Source organism: Macrobrachium nipponense, chromosome 21 (assembly GCF_015104395.2).
Source record: "Macrobrachium nipponense isolate FS-2020 chromosome 21, ASM1510439v2, whole genome shotgun sequence".
NCBI classification, from domain to species: domain Eukaryota; kingdom Metazoa; phylum Arthropoda; class Malacostraca; order Decapoda; family Palaemonidae; genus Macrobrachium; species Macrobrachium nipponense.
Window position 1 is genome coordinate 45,646,963 of NC_087212.1, and position 23,483 is coordinate 45,670,445.

The 23,483-nt window shown below is 36.5% G+C and overlaps 1 protein-coding gene across 8 annotated transcripts in view; it reads right to left on the bottom strand.

The window, feature by feature from the left end:
* LOC135197995 (bromodomain-containing protein 1-like) overlaps positions 1-23,483 on the bottom strand; it is a 221,667-nt gene that overhangs the window by 117,956 nt on the left and 80,228 nt on the right. For 5 of the 8 annotated variants that reach the window (XM_064225328.1, XM_064225327.1, XM_064225323.1 and 2 more), the window contains exons 11-12: positions 18,893-19,041; positions 15,927-15,986 (exon numbers count right to left, since the gene is read on the bottom strand). In XM_064225328.1, coding sequence (XP_064081398.1) covers positions 15,927-15,986; positions 18,893-19,041 — 209 coding nt within the window. The remainder of the gene's footprint in view (positions 1-15,926; positions 15,987-18,892; positions 19,042-23,483) is intronic. The other 3 variants (XM_064225329.1, XM_064225330.1, XM_064225326.1) reach the window with 2 other exon arrangements.

Below are 23,483 nucleotides of genomic sequence, written 5' to 3' on the forward strand. Positions count from 1 at the left end.
AGAGGAATTAAGCAACGTCCGAGGAAAAATTTTTAGCTTGGCAAAGCAACTTGAGTTAGGATGTGATGAAGAAGAAATTGAAGAACTGATAAGTGAAGAACCTGAGGAATTAACAAATGAAGAACTGTTAGCAATAGAAGAAGAAAGGAAAGCTGAAGAAGAAAGAAGAGAGGAAGAAAAGGAAGTTGTAGAAGAGGAGGAGCCCGAACGAAAGTTTACTGTAAAGGGATTATCGGAAGCCATACAAATGCTTAATACAATGCTGCATAAATTGGAAGGAATGGATCCGAATGTTGAACGGTTTGCCCGGATAGAGAGATCTATGCAAGAAGTAATGAGGCCATACAAAGAAATCTACGATGAAAAGAAAAAGCAGAAGATCCAAACGACACTTAGCATGTTTGTCAAACGAACACAAAAGCCCGCCTCATCCAGCATCGAAGCCACCCCCTCCCCTACATCGGCCAGCGCAGTAACCACCCCTTCCCCATCCCTGCCTGCGCCTGACTTAACAGCTGATCTTTCTTTCGACCGTGCGTATGAAGAAAGTGTTGATGACGTCGAACCAAGCACCAGTGAACATTAATTTTGAGTGTTGTTTTGCTTATTTTTTTACATGCATATGTATTTTCTATTTTGTACTACAGTACTGTATGTTCTATTTTTGAACTGTAACTTTTCTATTTTCGTATTTTGATCTTCATTTGTATTTTTGTATAATAAATTCAACTGCAGTAATAAATATTTTATTTCTAAAACCATATTATATTAAGATGTATGTACGTAGTATATCAACTAAGCAACTGAAAAAAAAGCTAAATACATTGCACCTACAGTATAATATTAAAAATATCTCTATGATAAAATGATAAAAGTGAAACTAAAAGGCATAAAAATGATAAATACATAAACAGCTTGTACGTATAGTACAACAGTAATATTATTCAACAGAAAAAGTATGATAAAAGTGAAACTAAAAGGCATAAAAATTATAAATAAACAGCTTGTATATACATATGTACAGTAATATTATTCAACAGAAATATATGATAAAATTATAAAAGTGAAACTAAAAGGCATAAAAATGATAAATAAACAGCTTGTATATACACAATAATATTATTCAACAGAAAAAGTTACTTAAAAATGCAACACATTCATATCATATGTCCTCGAGTACAGTATAATCTTCCACTTTAACCGAGTACTTATAATCCACATGTCGGCCATTTTGGCTGGTATTTTCGACTAACGACCATTCTGACATACGACCTGTTGGTCGGAACGGATCTAGGTCGTAACTTGGATGGTAACTGTACATGCAATACATTTAATAAAATAAATTGTGAATTAGATATCATAAAATATAAAATAAATCAGACTGCTATCATCGAAGCCAACAAATACGTATTTTTTAGAATTCTTCTTCTGTTTTAATATTACGTTACGTATATATTTCAATATTGCTGTCAGTAACTCGGTATCTCCATTAGGTAAAGATAGAATAAAGAATAGAAATGAATGGTTATTGTACTGTTTGGTAGTTTCATTAGTTGAAGAGAGATACCAATGAAAATTTATGGCTTACTGTGTCCTAGGAAAAGTGATTGCTTGGCGTTCGTTCAGTACTCGTAAGAGCTGAATGTAAACAAACGATTGGAAGGTTTTTTTTTTGTGTATTATAGTTAATGATTAATTAATAATTATTTGAAATGAGTACATACTGATTATTTATACATTTTATTGGCATATTCTAAGCTTTTAGCTTCTTAGCCTTAGATGTCAGAATCATAGACTAGGCTACAGTAGCAACCGCTAACATAGGCTAGGCTTATTGCTAAGGGACATATGCTAAAGTCCTAATATATGCAGTAAAAATGGGGTTGAACATTACATGCAGTTGAATATTACTCAAGTATGTACGGTATTTTGCCTTTTTGGAGTCATATTTGTTCCGTCGGATCGGCGTCGTAACCCTAGAACATGTGTTGTAGGCCTGTAAATATAATTTACTGGGGTATTTTTGTAGGGCTTGGAACGGATTAGGCATTTTACATGTAAAATGCGGTTCAAAATACGAAAAACTCATGATACAAAGGCTGCCTCGGAACGGATTAATTTCGTATCTCGAGGTACCACTGTATATATATATGTATATATATATATATTCATAAATGGTGAGAATCCTTGGTATAAAGATTTAACATTGCTTAACCCTAAGGTTACCATCATCACAACACGATCATAATAGTTCTAGATTAGATATGTATGAATCCCAAGTTTGACTGATGTTAGCCTACTAAGATTTGTCTAAATAGAAGTGTTAAAAAAACTTCAACAACAAAAATAAATGGCAAAAGGTTCAATATTTTTTTACCTCATCCAAAGGTCACACTAGAGCTAAAAGGTATTCCAGTAAGGAATCCAAATGCCACAAATAAAAGCTATACCTAGCATGCATCAGAAGGTATCAGTCATAATGATAAAATAACTTTAACCTAAATGTTAATTTTCAATGTACAAGCCAGACCTTGACACAAGACCAAATTGAAAGACAAAAAGGATCAGATCTGAAAGATGTTCCAGTAAGGAAGCTACCCTCCAAATGTCAGTCATACCTCATAAGCTGCCTGTGACTGAAGTTGATGACATTTGTGTGTGACCACAATATAACCACTTTTTGTGCCATTGAGCTAAAAACTGGTTATTGAGAGTATGAAGCTGATTACCAGGAGCAAGTAGTAATCTCTTTGAAAATGAAGTGAAAAAGCTATAAATCCCAATCTTGAGTCTATTCATTTAGATGTGTCACAAAATTTTAAGCTTCACACAGGCACAAAAACAGTAGTAATTAAACTGAGATCTTAAATACCATAAATATGAGAATTCTTTTGTTAAAGTAAAGGCAAATGAAATTGACATACACCCAAGAACTTGAAGAAATAACCTTAGGATTATATATTACATACAGGTATACAAAATTTACTCATTCAATGCACTAATTTCAAGGCCATCTCAAACTACAAAACTACAGTGCCACAGTATTAGTCCAAGAAAATATTCAATACAATTACCAGCAAAAACTTTTTCAAAAAGCCAAAGATGATGTTAGTTACTATGAATCATTCTTGTTAAATTAACCACATACCACTTCTATTGTATGTTGAAATAAATTCTTTTATTAACTGAAAAGGATCATCTGAACTCCATGCTACAGTAATTAACTTAAAACATCTAACACAAAATATATGTTATATGCTTAAACACCCTCTTCTATAGTGCAAAACCAAAACTTACGGGAAAACTCAATGTATTCCAAGTAAAAAAAAAAAAAAAAAAAAAGGGGGGGGGGGGGATCCACAAGATACAAGAGAGATTGCATCAGTGATAAATGAAGATGGCATTACAATTATCTCAATATCACAAACACTTTCCCAGTCAAATATGCTACATGCTTATCGGGGCAACGGGTTTATCTCAATATGATACCAGATGACCTACTATACAGATATCTCTCCATTTACACAGGTTCTAAATACACATTCTCACTTTAAAACAGCCTATGATTAGAGATAATAATCTTAAATTGACAGGAAATTCCATTGCCTCTGGCAGTAAACAACCTATTGTTCCACTGTTTTGTACATAAGGGGAAATGTGGAGTATTTGCCTGAGCCAGTGCAAAAACTAGGAGAGCAAAGTCAATGAAGGTAAGGCAACAATGGAGTGAAAACTTGTATTTTCAATGTTCACTGTTACATGTAACATTCACATATTTCCTATCAGAACCTAATTAAAAAAAAAAAAAAAAAAAAAAAAAAAAAAAAACTTATAATAAAAATAACTTTTTGCAAATACTACTTATCAATTACATAGCTATACGCTCCACTTATATGGCAGCTTGAATTCAAAATTTTGCTGGTAACACTCAAAACTTTTGTGTAGGTGACCAGTTCCACCCACTAGCGGGAGAATATGAACGACTGTAAGCAGAAAGCTCACTTTGTTCATGTCATATATTCATCAGGGGTGAGGAGGGTGGGGTCCAATTCTGTAATTTCTTGGCAAGTACCTTATATACTTAAAAGTTATTTTATCATAAAAATGTCATTTTTGTAAATGTAACTTACCAAGTAATTACAGAGCTGATTCCCACACTAACAGGAGGTGGGAGAAATAGACATATACTACTCCAAAATATTACGATATGTAATAAACTGAGGAAGAAAAGTTGCTATAGCACTGAATACAATGCTTGTCGTTTCCTTATCAGTTAAGAGAGCTACTGGGATACTGCCTGTGGTTGGTGCTCGGCTTAACCTATAGTGGTGTGGCAGTTTGGTCAAGTGTCACCTACTACATAAACGGGAGCTTTACAGCAAAGGTTTTAGTCAGCATGCTGGTAAAGCTTGATAGGTGCCCACCTTTGCTCTGGACGCAGCACCAAAGTAAAACAACCATACAACATTGTCACCTACCCTGAGATAAAACCATAACCCATCCACTGAAAGAGGTGGGTGCTTATGTGTACTGTACTCCCCTAGCTCTGCAAAACTCGACACCTTATTACAAGGTGAAGGGATAACAAGAAAAAATCCTATGCTTCCTTCCGCTATACCATGCCAGTCACAAGAAATGGTATTATGGAGGAGTTATGGGAGTTCCATTGAGAGAGAGAGAGAGAGAGAGAGAGAGAGAGAGAGAGAGAGAGAGAGAGAGAGAGAGAGAGAGAGAGAGAGAGAGAGAAATTGGTGGTTGGATGGTCAACGATTGAATTGGCTGTTGGTGAGTTCTGGGTTGTCTGTTGGTGCAGCTGGAGTTAGCTGTTAGAGTTCTGTGTTTTGGAAGCAGTCTTTAGTCAGAATCGGTGATGATCAGTAGTGTCGGCAGAGGTCTGTGAAGGCATTGAAAGTCACTTGAGTTTTGTGTTTTGTTGATTTGTTGGTTGTTGTAAAGTTGATATTGTTTGCTTAAGAGTTGTTGTGCTTTTACTGTTGGATTTGTTGTGCTCATGAATTTTTGTTGAGTTATATGTGAGTTGTTGTGGTTGTTGTTGTTGGTGAGCTGTTGTGATTTCTTGGTGTTGTTAGTGGGTGTGTGTGTTGGTGTGTTGTGTTGTTAGTGATTGTTTGTGCTGTGATCTTTTGTTGTGGTTGTATTACTTGTTTTTTGTTGTTGTTAAGTTGTGGGATTGTGGTCCTTAGGTGTTGTTTGTTTGCTGTGTTGTTGAGTTGTGGTTGTATTCCTTGTTTGTTGTAGTGTAGTTGAGTTGTGGTGTTGTGGTCCTTGGGTGTTGTGTTGTTGGGTTGTGGGTGAGTACATGTTTGTGTTTTTTTGTTGTGTTAGGTGTAGGTCAATTGTCCTGTGTGTATTCTGTAGTGTAAAGAGGAAAGTGTGACTGAGGGTGAGTTTGGTAGCCAGATTGATTAAGTTTATGTGGGGGGGATTTTACCTGCTTGTTTTTTAAGCTTGTGATCCTGCCACAGTATGAACACTCTTAAATTTCATAACATTATTGAGAAACGATGAATGATTACATTCCAGTAGTTCAAAGACAGAATGGATGTGGGAGGCATAAAAAGTATGTAAACTAAGGGAGTAGAGGTTACGTCCTTAGCTTTAATTAGAAGAAGGCTAACGTTCTAGTCAGTGGATGAAACTAATCTTGTCCTATCGCTATATGTAAAGGTTGTGCCTCTGAAAACTCAAAATGGACAGAGATTTCTCTATTCTCCCACATGGCTGGAAGACACTTTGGACACTTGGAGAACGAGCTGGTGTCAGGCAGTAGCAGGTGCCAGAAGCACTGTATACCAGTCGAGCTATGACTTGTGATCGGTGGGCACTCATGTGAGTTAGCAGGAGCTTAGAGCAAGAGATGATGCCAGACTGTAACGGACGCCAAATCAGAAAAGCGCTGGGAGAGCTGGGTGCTAAACGAACTTGAAACTCAAGGCTCCATAGCTGATACCAGACAGTAGCAGACGCCAAATTGTAGCTGTTGCCAGTGAACTGGACATCAGACGAGTCAGAAGTTCGAGGCACTGTAAAGCCCTATCTCTGAGAGCCAGACTTTTAGCTGACTCCAGATGAGTTGGCTGCCAGAGGAGCTAGGAGCTCCGATTTAACTTCCTAAGAAAGTCAAAAGCAAAGGATAATTTTACTTCCAGTAGGACGATGCAGAATGGAATTAAGGGACATGCCTGAGTCTAAAGCTGAGCCTGGTCTGATGTCATTAGCTTTTACATAAAAAGAAGGCAAATGTTCTCTTTGGTCATATAGTGATCTTAATCCGACCTTATTCATGAAAACCCAAAAGCTGTTGCTGGACAGAGGGTTTTCTATTCTTCAGAGCCAATGATGTCCATTAATTCCAAAGGGAGAAAGGCTGGATCTAGAGCAGGTGTGGGCAAACTATAACCCACCAAAAGTTAGTAAATTTGAAAGATAACAGTTATTTTCCCTTTCAAATATGTTTCATGTGAAGTTCCTACTATAAAATACTGGTTACTAAAAATTGTTTTCCGACTGAGTTAGTTTGTCTTTCAAATAAATGCATTTCATATGAATCTTCTATAGTAATTAAAAATATTAATAAAAATTAATTGCATTATTTCTTTAAAACCCTTTTATTTTTTCGATTTTGAATATTAATTATTTTGCTTAATATTCTATGCTGTATATTCGGCCCCATAAAGTTGTGAAATTTTTAATGTGGCCCTTGGACTGAAAAGTTTGCCCACCTCTTGTGACCTTGTTATAACTAAAGATCCCAGGGTAGACAAGGAAAAGTCTCTTCCTCACTTGGACATGGCAAAGACAGGATAAAGTCATCAAAGCTGGTCCCTGTGCATAATCACTCAAGTCTGGTCCAATACCCTTCACTGATGGAGTACCAAAGACGTAGATCTCCTCAGGTATGGAAGATGAATCCAAAAATGGCCATAAAATTCTCAATTGAAATTCCTGACAGTCTATGAATAAGCCTTTGTCCTTGGCTAAAAGAAGGGCTTTGTGAAGGTCCTCTATGCATTGGTTTTCCGATGTGGAACGAAGAAGCCAATTGTCCAAGTAAAGGGCAATGTATATGCCCTCAGATGCAGCCATCCTGCCAGAGGAGCTAGTACAGTGGACCCCCCGTATTCGCATTCTCCAGATTCGCGGATTTCTCTCGGGAACGTTTCCCTGCATTATTCGCGGAAAATTCGCGCATTCACGGTATTTCTCTATGATAAATATCCACAAATTCCTGGTTTTTTTTGATGAAATTCATCATAAAATGCACTTTTTGTGATAAAACTATTAAAAAAACCATGTAGGAAAATTTGTAGTGGGTTTTTCTTGAGTTTTAACTAACAAAATACTAGGCTGTTTTTAGCATTTTTATATGGGTTCCAAACATTCGCGGGTTCTAACTATTCACGGGGGGGGTCTGGTACGCATCCCCCGCGAATACGGGGGGACCACTGTACATGGATAAAGATGGAGGTTCCATCAACAGTCCAAAGCAAAGGGCTCGAAACTGGAAGACAAATCTGAGGTACTTCCTCGAGTCCAGGTGTACTATAGGGACGTGGGTGGAAGTATGTCTTGCATGTCTGTAGAGACCATCCAGTCTCCTTGCCAAATGGGTACAGGAATGGAATGATTGGATTCCATTCTGAGTTCCGTTTTCTGTATAAAGACATTCAGAGCACTGACATCCAGGACTGGTATCCATCCCCCAGAAACCTTGGGAACTAACAACAGGCGATTGTATGTAGAACCTGTCTGAGGATAAATTTACTATCTCTACTGCTTCCTTGGAGATGAGGGTGGACACTTCCTTTGTGAAGACTGAGAACCTCTCTGAGCCTTTAGAATAGGCTGTCAAGGGTATGGGCTCATTGACTAGAGATCTTCCCCTTTAGAGGATAAAATACTCTACCCTGAGTACTTGTACAAACCACTGTTCGGCTCCTCTCTCCCTAAACAGGAGTCTTGCCTCTACAGGTGCACGGAAGACTTGAACCTCATTTCTTAGTTGTAAGCTTAGTTGGGTGTTTTTTAATCAACTTGGAAGCAAAACATAAACTCGACCTTGCTTTTCAGGAAGCTCTGGCTCTTCCACCACAAAAGGTCAGTGGTAACGGAGAAGACGATTACTACTGAAGGAAGATTGATCCCTAGGATGTCTTGAGGATTGTGTTAAGAGATCTTGGGTAGACTTCCTGTGTAGTTGAGAAGCAATATCATGCACGGTTGACTTTGGGAGCAAAAAGTCTTTTATTAGAGGAGAAAAGAGAAGTGCCAATTTCTCTGCTGAAGCCACTCCTCAAGAGGCATAAGAGCACCATATTTCTCTTTTCTTTAACATTCCCATAATGAAAAGAGAAGCCAACTTCTGAGCACTCTCTAATTCCTTTATCAACACTGGAGAGCACTCCAAAGATGTCTAATATGAAATCCACAAATAAGAACTGGCACTCTTGGATTTGTGTGCCACTGCACCCAACAACCAGTGTTAAAAACTAATCACTACAAAACCTTTGAATAGGTAACAAAAAAAATGGTCGATCTAGCCAAAGAAAAACATCACTTTAGCGGCTGAAAAAACTTATCTCTTCGCAAGTTGATGAGTGCTGAGAAGTCCAAACAGGAGTATCTTCTCTGAGAATATCTAGCTGGGGTAAAACTAAAACAAGATTTTCCTTCTTACTTCTTGACTGAGAAGCAAGTGTCTACCTCACTAAGTGCTTTCTTCACTGATGTAGACACCACCACCTTGAACAACAACCTGGAGGGATCGGAAGTTGGTTGTTTATCATAAAAGTAAGTGCTATGGACTATAGTTACAGGTGAGAGGAAGGTAGGAAAACTGCAAAGCAAATACCCTAGTAATGAACTGTACAGCTGAAGAAGTCCTCTTCTGCTTTCTTACTCTCTTCTTCTTCCACATGAGACACCAGTAGGCTTAACTCCAGGAGGAGGTAGTACTCTTAAAAACCCCAAAATGTTGTCTAGGCACTCCTAGATGGGTGCCAAAGATGAATCCAAAGTTGAAGTCTGTTGTTGACAAGCTGGAGAATCTGAATACACAGGCACTAGTCAGCACTCTACTTCTTCCATAAAGTAGGGAGCTCTGGTGCCAGAGCACATCCAGTGGATGCAACACTTTCTTTCGTTGTTCGGTGCCTGAGTGTAAGAATGTCAGCTTAAGCACCAAACGTTTCTCTCCCAAACGCACTAGCAAGAAAAGTTCTGGGCTGTCCCAATGACCGCACGAAGGCTCTTCGCATGCTGGCAGAGGATCCTTGTTCTACTTACATGGCACCTGAGGAGTGAGAAACATCCATTGCTGGCCTTTTCAATGGCCTTGACTCATCCCTGAATCATCATTGACAGCTATCTTCAGGACTGGACGCCTCAGAACTTGAAGAAAAATGAGCCACTTCCTTACCAATGGCTGTCTGTAACGCCCTGGGACAAAACATTAAAAAATTACCAAAGGTTACAATTAATGAGACCCAGTAAACAACAAACACTATGTAAAGTTTGGCCCTAAGGTGATTCTAGTATGTTACACCATTCCTTTAGGCTAAACTTTACATAGTGTTTGTTGTTTACTGGGTCTCATTAATTGTAACCTTCGGTAATTTTTTAATGTTTTGTCATTATTTTTGTCTAAAAGCTAGGCAAGCTTACTTGCAAGCTGCTGGTCTAATTTTGACCTAAAAAGTAATCTTGAATCTTACATTAGGACAAGCTTTCACATCAGAGTTGTTCACATGGCGTAGGCAATTCACTAGACGTCTTAGACTATTGCTTTAAAAGTAATTCATGAATGTTCATGTATCTTGTACCTTTCTTTTAGGCCAAAATATTTTTCATTGATAATGTTTACAAGGTAGTTTTTAAATGTTATCATTCCTTGCTAAAGTTTTGCATGTTACTTTAAACCTCATACTCAGGACATAGGCTATATCCAAATTTATCGATCAACACTTGGTTAAAGGTGTTTATTAGAAATTGCTTCAGCAGGATATGTTGTGGTTAGTACTTGCTTCAGCAGTATAATTTAGAGAATTTCTTGAGATGTTTTTCTCATGTAAGCTTTTGCTTACAGTCATTCCTATTCTCCCATTAGTTGGCAGAACTGGTCTAGTGTTAGCTGCAAAATTTTGAATTCAAGCTGCTGTATAAGTGGAACTTTTAGCTATGTTATTACTTGGTAAGTTACATAAACAAAATGGTAGTTTTCAACTGTGACAGAACCTAACCCCTTTATCACCATTGATTCTACTGGGGATTTTATGATCTATTTACATGATTTCTATTTGCATGATGACTTCAGGACCATATTCCTCTGAGTAAATGGAGAATAAGCTATAGTACCTATCACTGTGGGGGTTAACACCTAATGTACCTCTTTGATCGTTTCCTTTACTCAATGATGAAGGAAATTCTGAAGCCATTTAAAATATTAACAATAATAATAATAATAATAATAATGATACATGCATGTAATAATAATTATACATGTATGTAATAATAATAATAACCACCATTCAATTTGTTTAGTTATTTGAATCTTATTGTTCAATTAAATTCTCGATAGTTCAAAAATGGATGCAATCCATTAGTCCCCTATTAAAATTCACTGTGTATTTCAATGCTTCTGTCACTTTTTTAAAATAATCACAATACTCTTTGGAACCTTAAATTTCAAGTCAATGGCCCTGTGAGCTGTTCAATAAGAATACGGGTTCATCTCCTGAATAACATTATACAGTGGTACCTTGACATATGAAAGGCTCAACTTACAAAAAACTCGAGATACAAAAGCAAATACGAAGATTTTTGTGGCTCTTACATACAAAAATTGTTCAAGATACGAAAGGTTGTTGCTGTAAAGTCCGAGATTCGCCCGGACCACCTATAACAATATTAAAACTCGCGCGCCGCCAACTGAGTAGACTCGCCACCATCCTCCCACTCTCCCATTGGTTCCTGATGCTAGTCACTGCCATAAGATCCTGCTCTCCTATAGGTCAGCATCTCTCCCATCATGCTCTACGTAGCGGCGTGCTTTTTCGGCCACTTCGCGGCATCATCGGTATTGTAAGCACGCGAAATTCGTTCATTCTATACAATTTTGTTTATTAACGTAAATTCATTAGTGATTTCGTTGTAGTACTACTTTATCGTGTTGTGCGAGAACTTTACTTCATACGCATACGTACTAAATAACTTAATTATGTACAGTATATACATAGTCATGGGTCCCAAGAAAGCTGAAGTAGGAAAGAAGAAGATGCTTTCTTTGGAGACAAATATGGAGATAATTAAAAAGTATGAAGCTGGCATGCGATTGAGTGTGACCGCCAAGGAATACGACCGAAATCCGTTGACAATAGGCACCATCCTTAAGCAGAAGGATGCCATCAAAGCAGCTACACCTTCCAAGGGCATGACTATTTTGTCTAGCAAGAGGAGCCACGTGCACGATGAGATGGAAAGGCTGCTTCTTGTCTGGATAAAAGACAAAGAAATCGCTGGCGACATGATAACGGAGATGGCAATCTGCCACAAGGCCAGCGCTATTTTTGGCGATTTGATTGCCCAGGCCGAAGACGATGGAGAAGAAGGGACATCGACGCCAACCCAAGACTTCAAGGCTTCTCATGGGTGGTTTGAAAAATTCCATAAACAGACTGGCATCCATTCGGTGGTGCGGAATGGGGAGGCGGCCAGATCGGACACGAAAGCAGCCAAAGCCTTTATTAAGACGTTCGACGAGATGACACTCAACGAAGGCTACAGTTCTCGGCAAAGTCTTCAACTGTGATGAGACTGGCCTTTTTTGGAAAAGAATGCCTCGTCGGACGTACATTACTGAGGAAGAGAAGAAGCTACCCGGGCATAAGCCTATGAAAGACAGGTTTACACTCACACTTTGTTCAAACGCCAGTGGGGATTGCAAGGTGAAGCCCCTACTTGTGTATCATTCTGAGACTCCTCGAGCCTTCAAGGCCTACAAAGTGCTTAAGGAGAAGCTTCCAGTGATGTGGAGGGCTAATGCAAAAGCCTGGGTAACAAGACTTTTGTTCACGGAGTGGGTAAATCTGTGTTCCGGCCCGACAGTGAAGAAATTCTTGGAAGAGAAGCGCCTCCCTCTGAAATGTCTCCTGTTGTTGGACAATGCCCCTGCTCACCCTCCTGGCCTTGAGGAACATATCCTAGCGGAGTATTCGTTTATCAAGGTTCTTTATCTTCCACCTAACACCACCCCTCTCCTCCGGCCCATGGACCAGCAAGTGATATCGAACTTCAAGAAGCTGTATACGAATCATCTTTTCAAGAGATGTTTCGACATCACCGATACCACAAACCTCACCTTGCATGAATTTTGGAAGGAGTATTTCAATGTTGTGATATGCATCCAACTCATCGACCAAGCTTGGCAGGAGGTTTCGAGACGAACCTTGAATTCCTCGTGGAGGAAACTCTGGCCTGATGCTGTATCCGGCCGAGACTTCGAGGGATTCGACGTGAGCGAAGCTGGTGCTGCAGATTCAGGAACAGTTGATGATCCTGAAACTGTTTCGCAGCCAGATCTTGACGAGATCGTTGCACTTGGCAAGTCCATGGGGCTGGTCGTCGACGAGGACAACATCAATGACCTTCTCGAGGAGCACCAAGAGGAGCTTACAACAGATGACCTGAAGGAGTTGGAGGCCATGCAACATAACGTTCAAGAAGACTTCTCTAGCAGCGGCGAGGAGGAGGAGGACAACCCTATGACAACGGCAGAAATTAAGGGTGCTCTAGCTGCTTTTCATAAGGTGCAATCATTTGTAGAAAAGACACACCCCGAAAAGGCTTACACAAGTCGTATGCTTGCACAGTTCGATGACGTTTGCCTGAGTCGTTTCCTGAACATTGTCTAAAGCAGGCAGAAGCAATCTTCCTTGGATAGTTATCTTATTAAAGAGGCCTTTAGTAGGAGTAAGCAAAAAGGAAGATCAAAAAGGAAGATCCAATTGATACTACGAAAAAACAGAAAGTTGAAAGTAGTGAAGAAATTGAAATTTTGTTTAAAAAAAAAAAAAATGTAAAGTATAAAAAAAGTAAAAAAAAAAAAAAAAATTATTTTAAATAAAAAAAAAGACCCCCCCAAAAAAATTAGTTTTTAAGTTTTTTGTAAAGTTAAGTGTTACAGTTTTGTTAATGTGTTTCGTAACGTTTAGCTTATGTTTCCTGACATTTTTTAATGTTTCATAAAGTTAGGTGTACGTACTATAAGAAGTTTTCTGCTGTTTGTCCTCCTCCTCTGTCACCACTTTCGGTGATAGCCTCACTCAAAAGGTGAGCTTCCACATTTTACTACATACGTATGTATGTACGTATAGTATTTCTTGTATAACATGTACACTAATACACTTTATTTACAGGTACATACATGTTAGTACTAGTACGTATTAAGTTAGGTACTGAAAGGTCCAAATTGCTGTAGTATTTCATTGTTTATAGGTCAATTTAGCTTTATTATGAAATTTACTGGGGTGTTTTTATAGGGCTTGGAACAAATTAGCCATTTTACATGTAAAATGCGGTTCAAGATACGAAAAGCTCATGATATGAAGGCCGCCTCGGAACGGATTAATTTCGTATGTCGAGGTACCACTGTAATAAACTGGATTTACACCCGTAAGGGCCACTGTTCTTAAAGAGCTCGACATAAAACTATTCATAAAATTTATAAAGTCATTTGTATTGCTATTCTTAATTTTTCATCATTATCCTGTAACACTTCTCTTTACTTCTGCTATTCTTTCAACTGACCTTGTTTTCTTCAATTAACTCACTGCTTACCAAAAGCTCTCCACTACATTCTCACTGAAATGCTGGAACTCTATATAAAAATCTCAATGTACAGAACAGTAAAGGCTTCAGTTACTGTATCAAAAACTTGAAAAGTAGTTTAGTTAAAAAATTTCTAGCATTATCAAAACTGAAAATAATATTCACTAGCCAAAACATTTTCCTTCTTATAATAATCCACCTAACATCAGTAGTCACTTCTACATCTTAAACTATGGGTACTTTTCCCATTTGGTACCTTAGCATTCAGTCTTCAGTTCTTTCTCACTATTTTAAAGTCCTATCATCAACTCTGGCAACTTTTTCCTATAGTACAACTCTCATTTATAATCTGTTAATAAAATGACCTCAATATCACGCTCACTCACTCTAACTCTGCTAAGGTTATACTGCCTTGTTTTCCGTCGTTTTTGACTTTACAACAACTTGTATTGAATATGAGGATCAAAATATTATCACATGACACAGATAGTTTTATTCAACTTTATGGCTATCAGAAACAAATGTTAAAAAGCAATAAAAATAATAAAGAAAAACACCTACAACTAGAGTGTACAAAATCTCATAAACAGAAATGCAAGAATGGAGAAGTGCCTAAGTCTAGATAATGAACTTAAATGAAGAGCAAGGAGAGATAAGAAGGGATGCTTGGACAAACATGCTGATGAAGCTGACAAAACCATGTACAGTATTTAGGGAGTGGCAGTGGTGTTAGGGTAGCCTCCAGAATATTAATGAAGCAACCATAGGAGAAGAAAAGAGGAAAATACCTGTCAAAAGGAGGAAAAGGTCAATAAGACCATCAGAAGAAGATAGTGCTAAGTGGAGCATTTTTGTGAGGTCATGAATAAAGATATGATGAGATCATTTGTTTGATGTATCAGGAGCTGAAAAACATCTGAATTTGCTTATCAATAATAAAACAAACAAAAGATGGAAAACATTAGGCTGAAATGATAGTTGATATATCAACAGCTCTGTAGGATATGAAATGAGGAAACAAAGCCTGATGATTGGGAACTCAAAATCACAGCTATGGTAATAAAGGACGGTGACCTGGCTAAGTGTGGTAACTATTAGGCACTGCACTCACATCAGTTGCAATGAAAACATCAAGTAAGCTCATTCTCAATTGGCTGGAGGAAAAAATGGATAATAATATTTTAGCTCTAAATCTGGCAGTCTGTTTTCACTTCCAACTTACTTTGGACTACTCTAGACTACTTGGGGCTAGTATTTTGATAATTTTGTTTCAATTCCAAAAATTTTGCATTCTGGAGTACAAATAGGACCTCAACTCTTTGCTGCCTTGTGCACTAAGGTTGCATGGCAACACAACTCTGTTCAGCTGGCTTGACTAGAAATAAGTCATCAGGTACAAGACACGAACATTCAAGTATTCAAATTTCAACAATTTCCTTGTCATGTAGAACTCTCATGCTCTTTTCCAAGGGGCAGAACTGTCATCATTTCTTGAGGTAAGCTTCATTTACTACCCTTCCCCTTCATTATTAAATGAATTTCAACCCCGGACTAAATTATAGTCAATAGGTCAGGCTTCATATCATAAACAGGAGGGCAAGCTTTCATAACCATCTTCCCGTCCAAAAATTTAAACATCCTTCAAACTTCAATCCCACAAAACTTTACACAAGAACAAGAGCAACTCAATGGCAGCACATTCACTGCATAAAATAAAAACCCAGATGCTATCACTTCCCCATTTCTTAACACTAATCACCATACTGCTACACATGCAGAAGCTCAACCTACCTCTACCAAAAGGTTGAATTTTCAAGACTGTCTTAAGACCAATGTTCAAGATGAAATTAGTCAGCACCTGATTGCTACCAACACTACTTAGTCGATACCTTTCAATTCATACAGGTTAATGTTCTCAAAATCAAGTCAAGTCATATTTCCAAAGAGTAATACCACCACTAAAGGCAAACAAGGAACCCAAATTACTGTACTACAGCATACACCTTCAACCATGGACTAAGCAAATCCTCCATGTGACAAGAGGAACTCTCCTTAAAGGGTAGCTTAGTTTAATCACTTACTTTTCAGGAGGCAAGATGGGCACAAAGTTGACAACACCACTATAGGAGGGGAGCATTTGACTATGACACAACCAACACACGGGACAGAAGGGGGTGGTGCGGGCGGAAACAAAATAAGCAGTTAATGCAGGATGGTTCCATCACACACAAATGTGCGGGATAAAGTACAAAAACTTCTTTAAATATTAATATGCTAAACTAAAAGTAAAATCATAAAAAAGATGGAACATATTTACATAAGTGCACAATGGTAGTTTTCAGGGAGAGGGTAAAGCCATTTCATGTACAAAGACCTAAAACCGATGTGTAGCAAGCCGCACCTCATGCATGTGATTGGGTTAACACACATACATGCTTAGTGACCAGGCTGGGCAAGCAGGGAACTGTCATTACTATATCAATTATGATCTACTTATACTAATCTTAGGTTATAGCAGGGAAAGCCAAACAATAAGTAAGTTTTACATCTGTACAAGAGAGACAAAAATTATGTACACCTATTTTTTTTTTTTTTAGAAAAAGCAAACTTTAATACTTTACACTGAGGACACAAATGGATGTTTGAATACATCCGAAAAGATTTAAAATTAAGTTTAAATTCACACAGAATTTCAAAAAGTAAATAAAATGAGAAATAAATAAAACTCCTTCTACGTCCAGTACTAACATAACAACTTACATTTTATAATAACGGATATAAAACTATTGCATCATCAGTGAAACCTCACCAAAAGCACATGTCTAACTAAGAGCAAAATTATCCCTTAAAAGCATTTTTAAATCTAGAAAAGTGCCAACAAATTCCTTGAAAATATTTATTAAGTATTTACATGTGCAGAAAACTATATGGTAGGTGGTACATAAACAAGGATCTTAAAATTTAAATCATACACTTCTGCAAAATTGATTCCCAGAATTAAAATCACAGAGCAAAACTGGCAGTGGTAATAACTGTATAGCTCCTATAAGTCTTATTATTCAATGCTTTTCCTTATCTCCACTACAGTTACTGTTACTGTGAAATGTAGGACTGACAGGAACTAACAGTAAAACATTATCTCTACAGACTATAAGCAATTATTTTCTTAAATATTCTTATACAACATATGTGAAATAATATTTTCAGATTTTTTCTCAAATAAAATTTTCTAGTAATGCTATGTTTCCTCTAGCATCATTTTTCTTCTTAGTCAATATGATGAAGTCATTGCAAGAAACCCATTTTAAACCATGGAAGAAATTTTCTTTACATTTCATTCAACAGAAGTTTTTATGCAGTTGGCAAAAATTAGGGTTTCACTTTGGTACCAAGCCCACAAGAACAATGTGACCGACCGTACAGCTTCAGTTATGGCCTAGAAACTGGCAAGTTTGAATATTTACACGTATCACGTATGAGGGGCATAACCCCAGAAAGCTCTTTGTTAAGACAAAAGCATACAAAAGATGTAAAAAGATAAATAAATAAATAACCATAATACTAAGCCCAATTACTGTACTAGGAAGTACTTACCGTAATTGAATATTTTAATTGCTTTGTAACAAAACTGATAATCCAAAGATAAGAAAATAAAATAAACAGGAGAAAGTTTCTCCACTAAATTTCTTTTATACAGTCATATGCTAAAATCTTGTATCCCTACCAATATCCTATTACTCAGCATGTAAATATAAAGGAATCATGAAAACAAATTTCACAATGCCGTTGTTTTCTGAAGTATAAACCCTTGCTAATGATGAATTTACTGCTTTAAGACCTTCCCTCCCAAAGAGCATACAATTTCAGCCCTGAAAATTTGCTTCAACCAGTCCAGTCTTCTTTCCTGCCTAGGAAAGCAATCACACTATAATGGCAGCATGTACATTAATACAACGAGACTTCAATTCCCTATAGTAAGAGGATATTTTCCCATTCTCCAGACCTTCCTTAAACCAAACTGCATCACAACACAATGCCTAACTGCAGCCACAATGGTGTTTTGTCAGCTAAATTTCTTGACAAATTGTGCTGAAATCCTTTAAATATCTTTGAAGATTTCTAATGCGTCTGGCCCAGTGAATCAACTTCACAAGACAAAATGGTAAAAAATAGCACTCACATACATTCTAATTCTACATATATAAGACTTACATACATTCTAATTCTACATATATAAGACAGTTCCCTGGGTTTACTGTGATGATAACACTTTTTCCTTGACGAAATTCACCTATATGTCCCCCAACCCCTATAGGGTAGAAAAACAAATGTTTTCAAACTCTCACCCTTCACTTGAGTCCTTTGAGATACCTAAAAATATTTTCTCAACACGTCTCAATTTCCTTATGTTAACAATGCAGTCAATAAGTTTTTTATCCTTAATGTGAAGAAGTTTTTAATCAATAGAAATATCATTAATATCTAGTCATATGACAAAAGTAAAAATCCAATATAATAAATTAATCAGAAATAATAAACCCTGATAACTCAATACTTGAGAAAATTGTTCTACAACTTTAACAACTATATAATATTATCAAAATGCAAAGGATACTTTTCATATGCAGTTAAAGTATGGGGCAGAGATTTTGTATACTGTCTACTTTGTCTAACTATATAGAATTTTCATCTAAAACACTCAGGCAAACATTTTTTCTTTTTCCTTTAAAGTAAAATGCATACTGCAAGTCAATTTTCCAAATAGGAAAGAAAACTGTAACCAAAACAATGGAGGGACAGTGAACACCTTTGCTTACTGAGTTTCAGGTACCCTAAAGGTGGACACACATTACACATAAATCCATTACCTTTTCCATGCTATGTGTGTTTTAGCTCTTCCATTCTTGAATTGAAATATATATTCAGAGAACAAAAAATTAACATTTCTTACAGTACCCCCACTGAAATATCCAAGAGTACCCAACATCTGTAAAAAATTTAGATATGAAAAAAAGTTATCAACTTCAGAACCCATAGTAACACTCACCGATCAGCAGGAATGGTGGGGACTGATACAATGGGCGCTGCTGAGCGTTTCTCGGCCAAGATTTTCCGAGCCTTCTTCATTTTCTGACGCGACGCTGCTTTGGCTGCTGCTTTCTTGGCCGAGTCCATGATTTCGTCAAGCTGAGGACGCTGAAAAATGAAAACACACTGGCCCTTTAACCACAAAGATTCTTCACAGCAAAAGCAATGCAAGCACTCGATGACCGTCACAATAAGGACGTGTCTGACTGTACATGCTAGTCCTTAAAAATTACTATCACTAGTCAAAACCAATTTTATTATGCCAATACAGAAATTCATTTTGCCAATAATTTGTAGAAAGAAAAAATGATATAAGTCTTAATTTCTAAGCCTTATTCATAAATGGAAATAAATCCTAATTTCTACATTTTTAAACTTATCCAATAGAAATTTTGAATAATTTCTTAAACATAAGCCTATATTATAAAAATGACTCCTGACTAACATATCCAGTCTGGCACCTTGGGAGATTGTTACAGCAGCAAAGGCTGGGTTGCAAAGCAAGCTGTTAATGCATCTGTTCAGTGCTGATGGTGCAAAACGTAAAAATGTCTTTGCAGAATACACACACAAACACACATCAGTGGGTAAACAGTAAAATGTCTGAACAAAATCTACCCGTTTAATATAAAGGTAAAATCTCTTTGACTCTGTCCTTTGCAGCCAAAACTATACAAAACTTACACCACTACATGGAACAATATCACCTCATTTGCTAGCACTGCAAAACTGTTTAATTGTGGGTAACCTTCTCATATATAAAACCAATGTGATGATATAATTAAGCACTCAACTTAAGACCTATTGAATATTCTATATATCATTCATGGGAAAATTTTAGAAAAATAAACATTATTCTTATTAAAGAAAGTTTTATACATATATAAAAAAAAAACAGAAATAAGCAGTGTCACACTCTAAGAATAAAAATCAGCAAACTTTCACAGCCATACTAATTAGTATTTTGTGTATCACTAATGGGGAATATCCAGCACATACAGAATGCAAACAAGACAATCAGAAATAAAACTTTCTCCTTTGAACACAGATAAATCAGGACTCAATCCAAGGTAAACCGTGTTACGTCACTATCATACGAGACACAATCAAAGGTCATACAATGCCTCAAATCACTGTCCTGTTGAAAGATTCTCCTTCCACCACCTGAGAATCACTCTCTTAGGCAGCAAAGTACAAAAAAAATTCCCTGTATCTCCAACTTAACCCCCTTACGCCGAAGCGGTAAAAAAAAAATTGTCTCCCGTGTGCCAGAGGTGTTTCAGAGCGAGCGCGGAAGCGGAAAAAATATTTTTTTCAAAAAATCACAGCGCGCTTAGTTTTTAAGATTAAGAGTTCATTTTGGCTCCTTTTTTTTTCATTGGCTGAAGTTTAGTATGCAACCATCAGAAATGAAAAAAATTATTATTATCATATATAAATAATGCGTTATATGATAGCGCAAAAACGAAATTTCATATATAATTTTATTCAAATCGCTCTGTGCGCAAAACGGTTAAAGGTAACAAGTTACTTTTTTTTTCGTTGTAATGTACACTAAATTTCAACCATTTTGGTATATAACACATTGTAAAACAATAATAGCAACACAGAGAAAATATTATCACAAAATAATGCATGAATTCGTAATGCGCGGACGTAAACAAATATTTTTTCAAAAATTCACCATAAATCTAAATATTGTCCTAGAGACTTCCAATTTCTTTCAAAATTAAGAAAAATGATTGAATATTACTATACTGTAAGAGTTTTAGCTTACAATAGCAGTTTTCGACCATATCTGACGAGTTAAAGTTGACCGAATGTCGAATTTTTTTTATATATATATTTTTATATGCAATTATTTCAAAAATAAGAAAAGCTACAACCTTCAAATATTTTTCGTTTTATTCTACATAAAATTGTGCACATTTTCATATATAAAACTCTATGAAATGCCTAATATGAAACGGAGCAAATATTCCGAGAATGGGACGTACGCATTTCGGAGATTTGTGGCAGAGAATCCACGCGCGGAGGGAAGGAAAGATTTTTTTTAAAATTCACCATAAATCTAAATATTTTGCTAAAGACTTTGAATTTGTTTCAAGATGAAGATAAATGACTGAATATTACTAGACTGTAAGCGTTTTAGCTTACAATTGCGTTTTTCAACCATTTCGGTAGAGTCAAAGTTGACCGAACGGGGTTTTTTTCTATTTATCGTGATTTATATGCAAATATTTCAAAAATGAGAAAAGCTACAACCTTCAATTATTTTTTGTTGTATTCTACATGAAATTGCGCACATTTTCATATATAAAACTTTATGTAACAGCTAATTTTAAATGGTGCAAACATTACCACAATCGCACGTATGATTTTTTCGGAAGAGTTACCGCGCAGACGTAAAGAAAATGTTATTTTTTTCATAAATTCACCATAAATCGAAATATTGTACTAGAGACTTCCAATTTGTTGCAAAATGAAGGTAAATGCTTGAATATTACTAAAATATAAGCGTTTTAGCTTACAATTGCGTTTTTCGACCATTTCGGTAGAATCAAAGTTGACCGAAGGTTGAAATTTTGGCAATTATCATTATTTATATGAAAATATCTCAAAACTGATAAAAGCTACAACCATGGGTTGTTTTTAGTTGTATTGTGCATGAAATTGCGCAAACATTTCCATATATAAAAACTTTATATAAGACGGCTATTTTAAAATGGTGCAAACATTACCACAATCGCATGTATGATTTTTTTTGGAAGAGTTATCGCGCGGACGTAAGGAAAAAGTTTTTTCATAAATTCACCATAAATCGGAATATTGTGCTAGAGACTTCCAATTTGTTGCAAAATTAAGGTAAATGATTGAATATTACTAAAATATAAGAGTTTTAGCTTACAATTGCGTTTTTCGACCATTTCGGTAGAGTCAAAGTTGACCGAAGGTTGAAATTTTGGCAATTATCGTTATTTATGTATATGAAAATATCTCAAAACTGATAAAAGCTACAATCATCAGTATTTTATTGTTGTATTCTACATAAAAATGCGCACATTTTCATATATAATACTTCATGTAACGGCTAATTTACAATGGTACAAAAATTATGTCAAAGTGACGAAATAATTTCTGAGATGTGTCACAGATACTTTTTAGTGCGGCAAGAAAGAAATTCGCGCTTGCGTGCCAGTGTAACAATTGTAAACAAAACAACACCTTGATCCGTGAACTCCCAGCACCCCCCAAGGCGCGTGATTCAAAAGTTTTAGGCTAGTAGGCCTATAAGTATTTTTCCGCGAATTTTAAAAAAACTTTTGTAAGTAGACGTAAAATACGTCCAGTCGGCACACGGGAGACAAAAAATGTCGACGTAAAATACGTCCAGTCGGCGTAAGAGGGTTAACAGTATCAAAAGGTTGCGAACTTGATACATTTGCAGAGCAAATTTAAACACAAAGGTTTTCAATTTTGCAAGTTTTTCAAAGAACCATGTAACATCACCATCTTTGATGTCTGTCCAACTGCCAATAATAGGACAACAGAGTTCACATATAAGACCGTACAATTTTAATTTCACTGCCAGTTTCACCCCTTCATACACCAGTAAAAATACCAACAAGATATACCGGCGGAGATCGCCATCTAAGATCCAGTTCTAGTCTCCAGATTGTATCCTGCGTCAAAACAATTAAAACATGCTCTATATACGTATACATATATTCTATAATACTGATAATGCCAGAATAAGAAAATACCAGATTTTGACCTTTAATTTGACACCAGAATAAGAAAATACCAGATTTTGACCTTTAATTTGACACCAGAATAAGAAAATACCAGATTTTGACCTTTAATTTGACACCAGAATAAAAAAATACCCGATTTTGACCTTTAATTTGACACCAGAATAAGAAAATACCAGATTCATCTTTCAATTTGACACTATGAACCTTAGTCAATTATTCAATACAGTGGACACGCCCCTTATTTGCAGGAGATGGGTACCACACACCCCTGTGAATAGCAACAATCTGCAAACACTTAAGGCCCCTCTAAATTTGCTTAGAACCACCTATTTTGACAGTTAAAGCACAAAAAAAAAACCCACTAAAAATACTTATACCAGAGTATTTTAATACAGGCAGTCACTGGTTATCAGTGGAGGTTCTGTTCCCATGGTGTGCCGATATACGAAAATCGCCATTAACAGAAAGTCTGCGATTCATGGTGGCATAACAACACTTATGGCGCTGATAACCAGAACTCGGCCCATTATAGCACCATAAATCGGATGCCGATAACCAGGGACTGCCTGTTGTTTTATCCAAAAAATTGCATTTAGTCATGAAAATATGAAATTAGTCATTTGTGAATATATTTCTCAGTGAAATATACCGCAAATAGGCAAATTTTTCACGAATACGTCATCTTATGTACGTTCCATTGAAAATTCCACAAATGGAGGAGGTCAAATGTAGTCTCGTTGAGCCTCAAAAACAAACAATCAGGAATATTGAGAAAATCCTTTATAAGATTATATA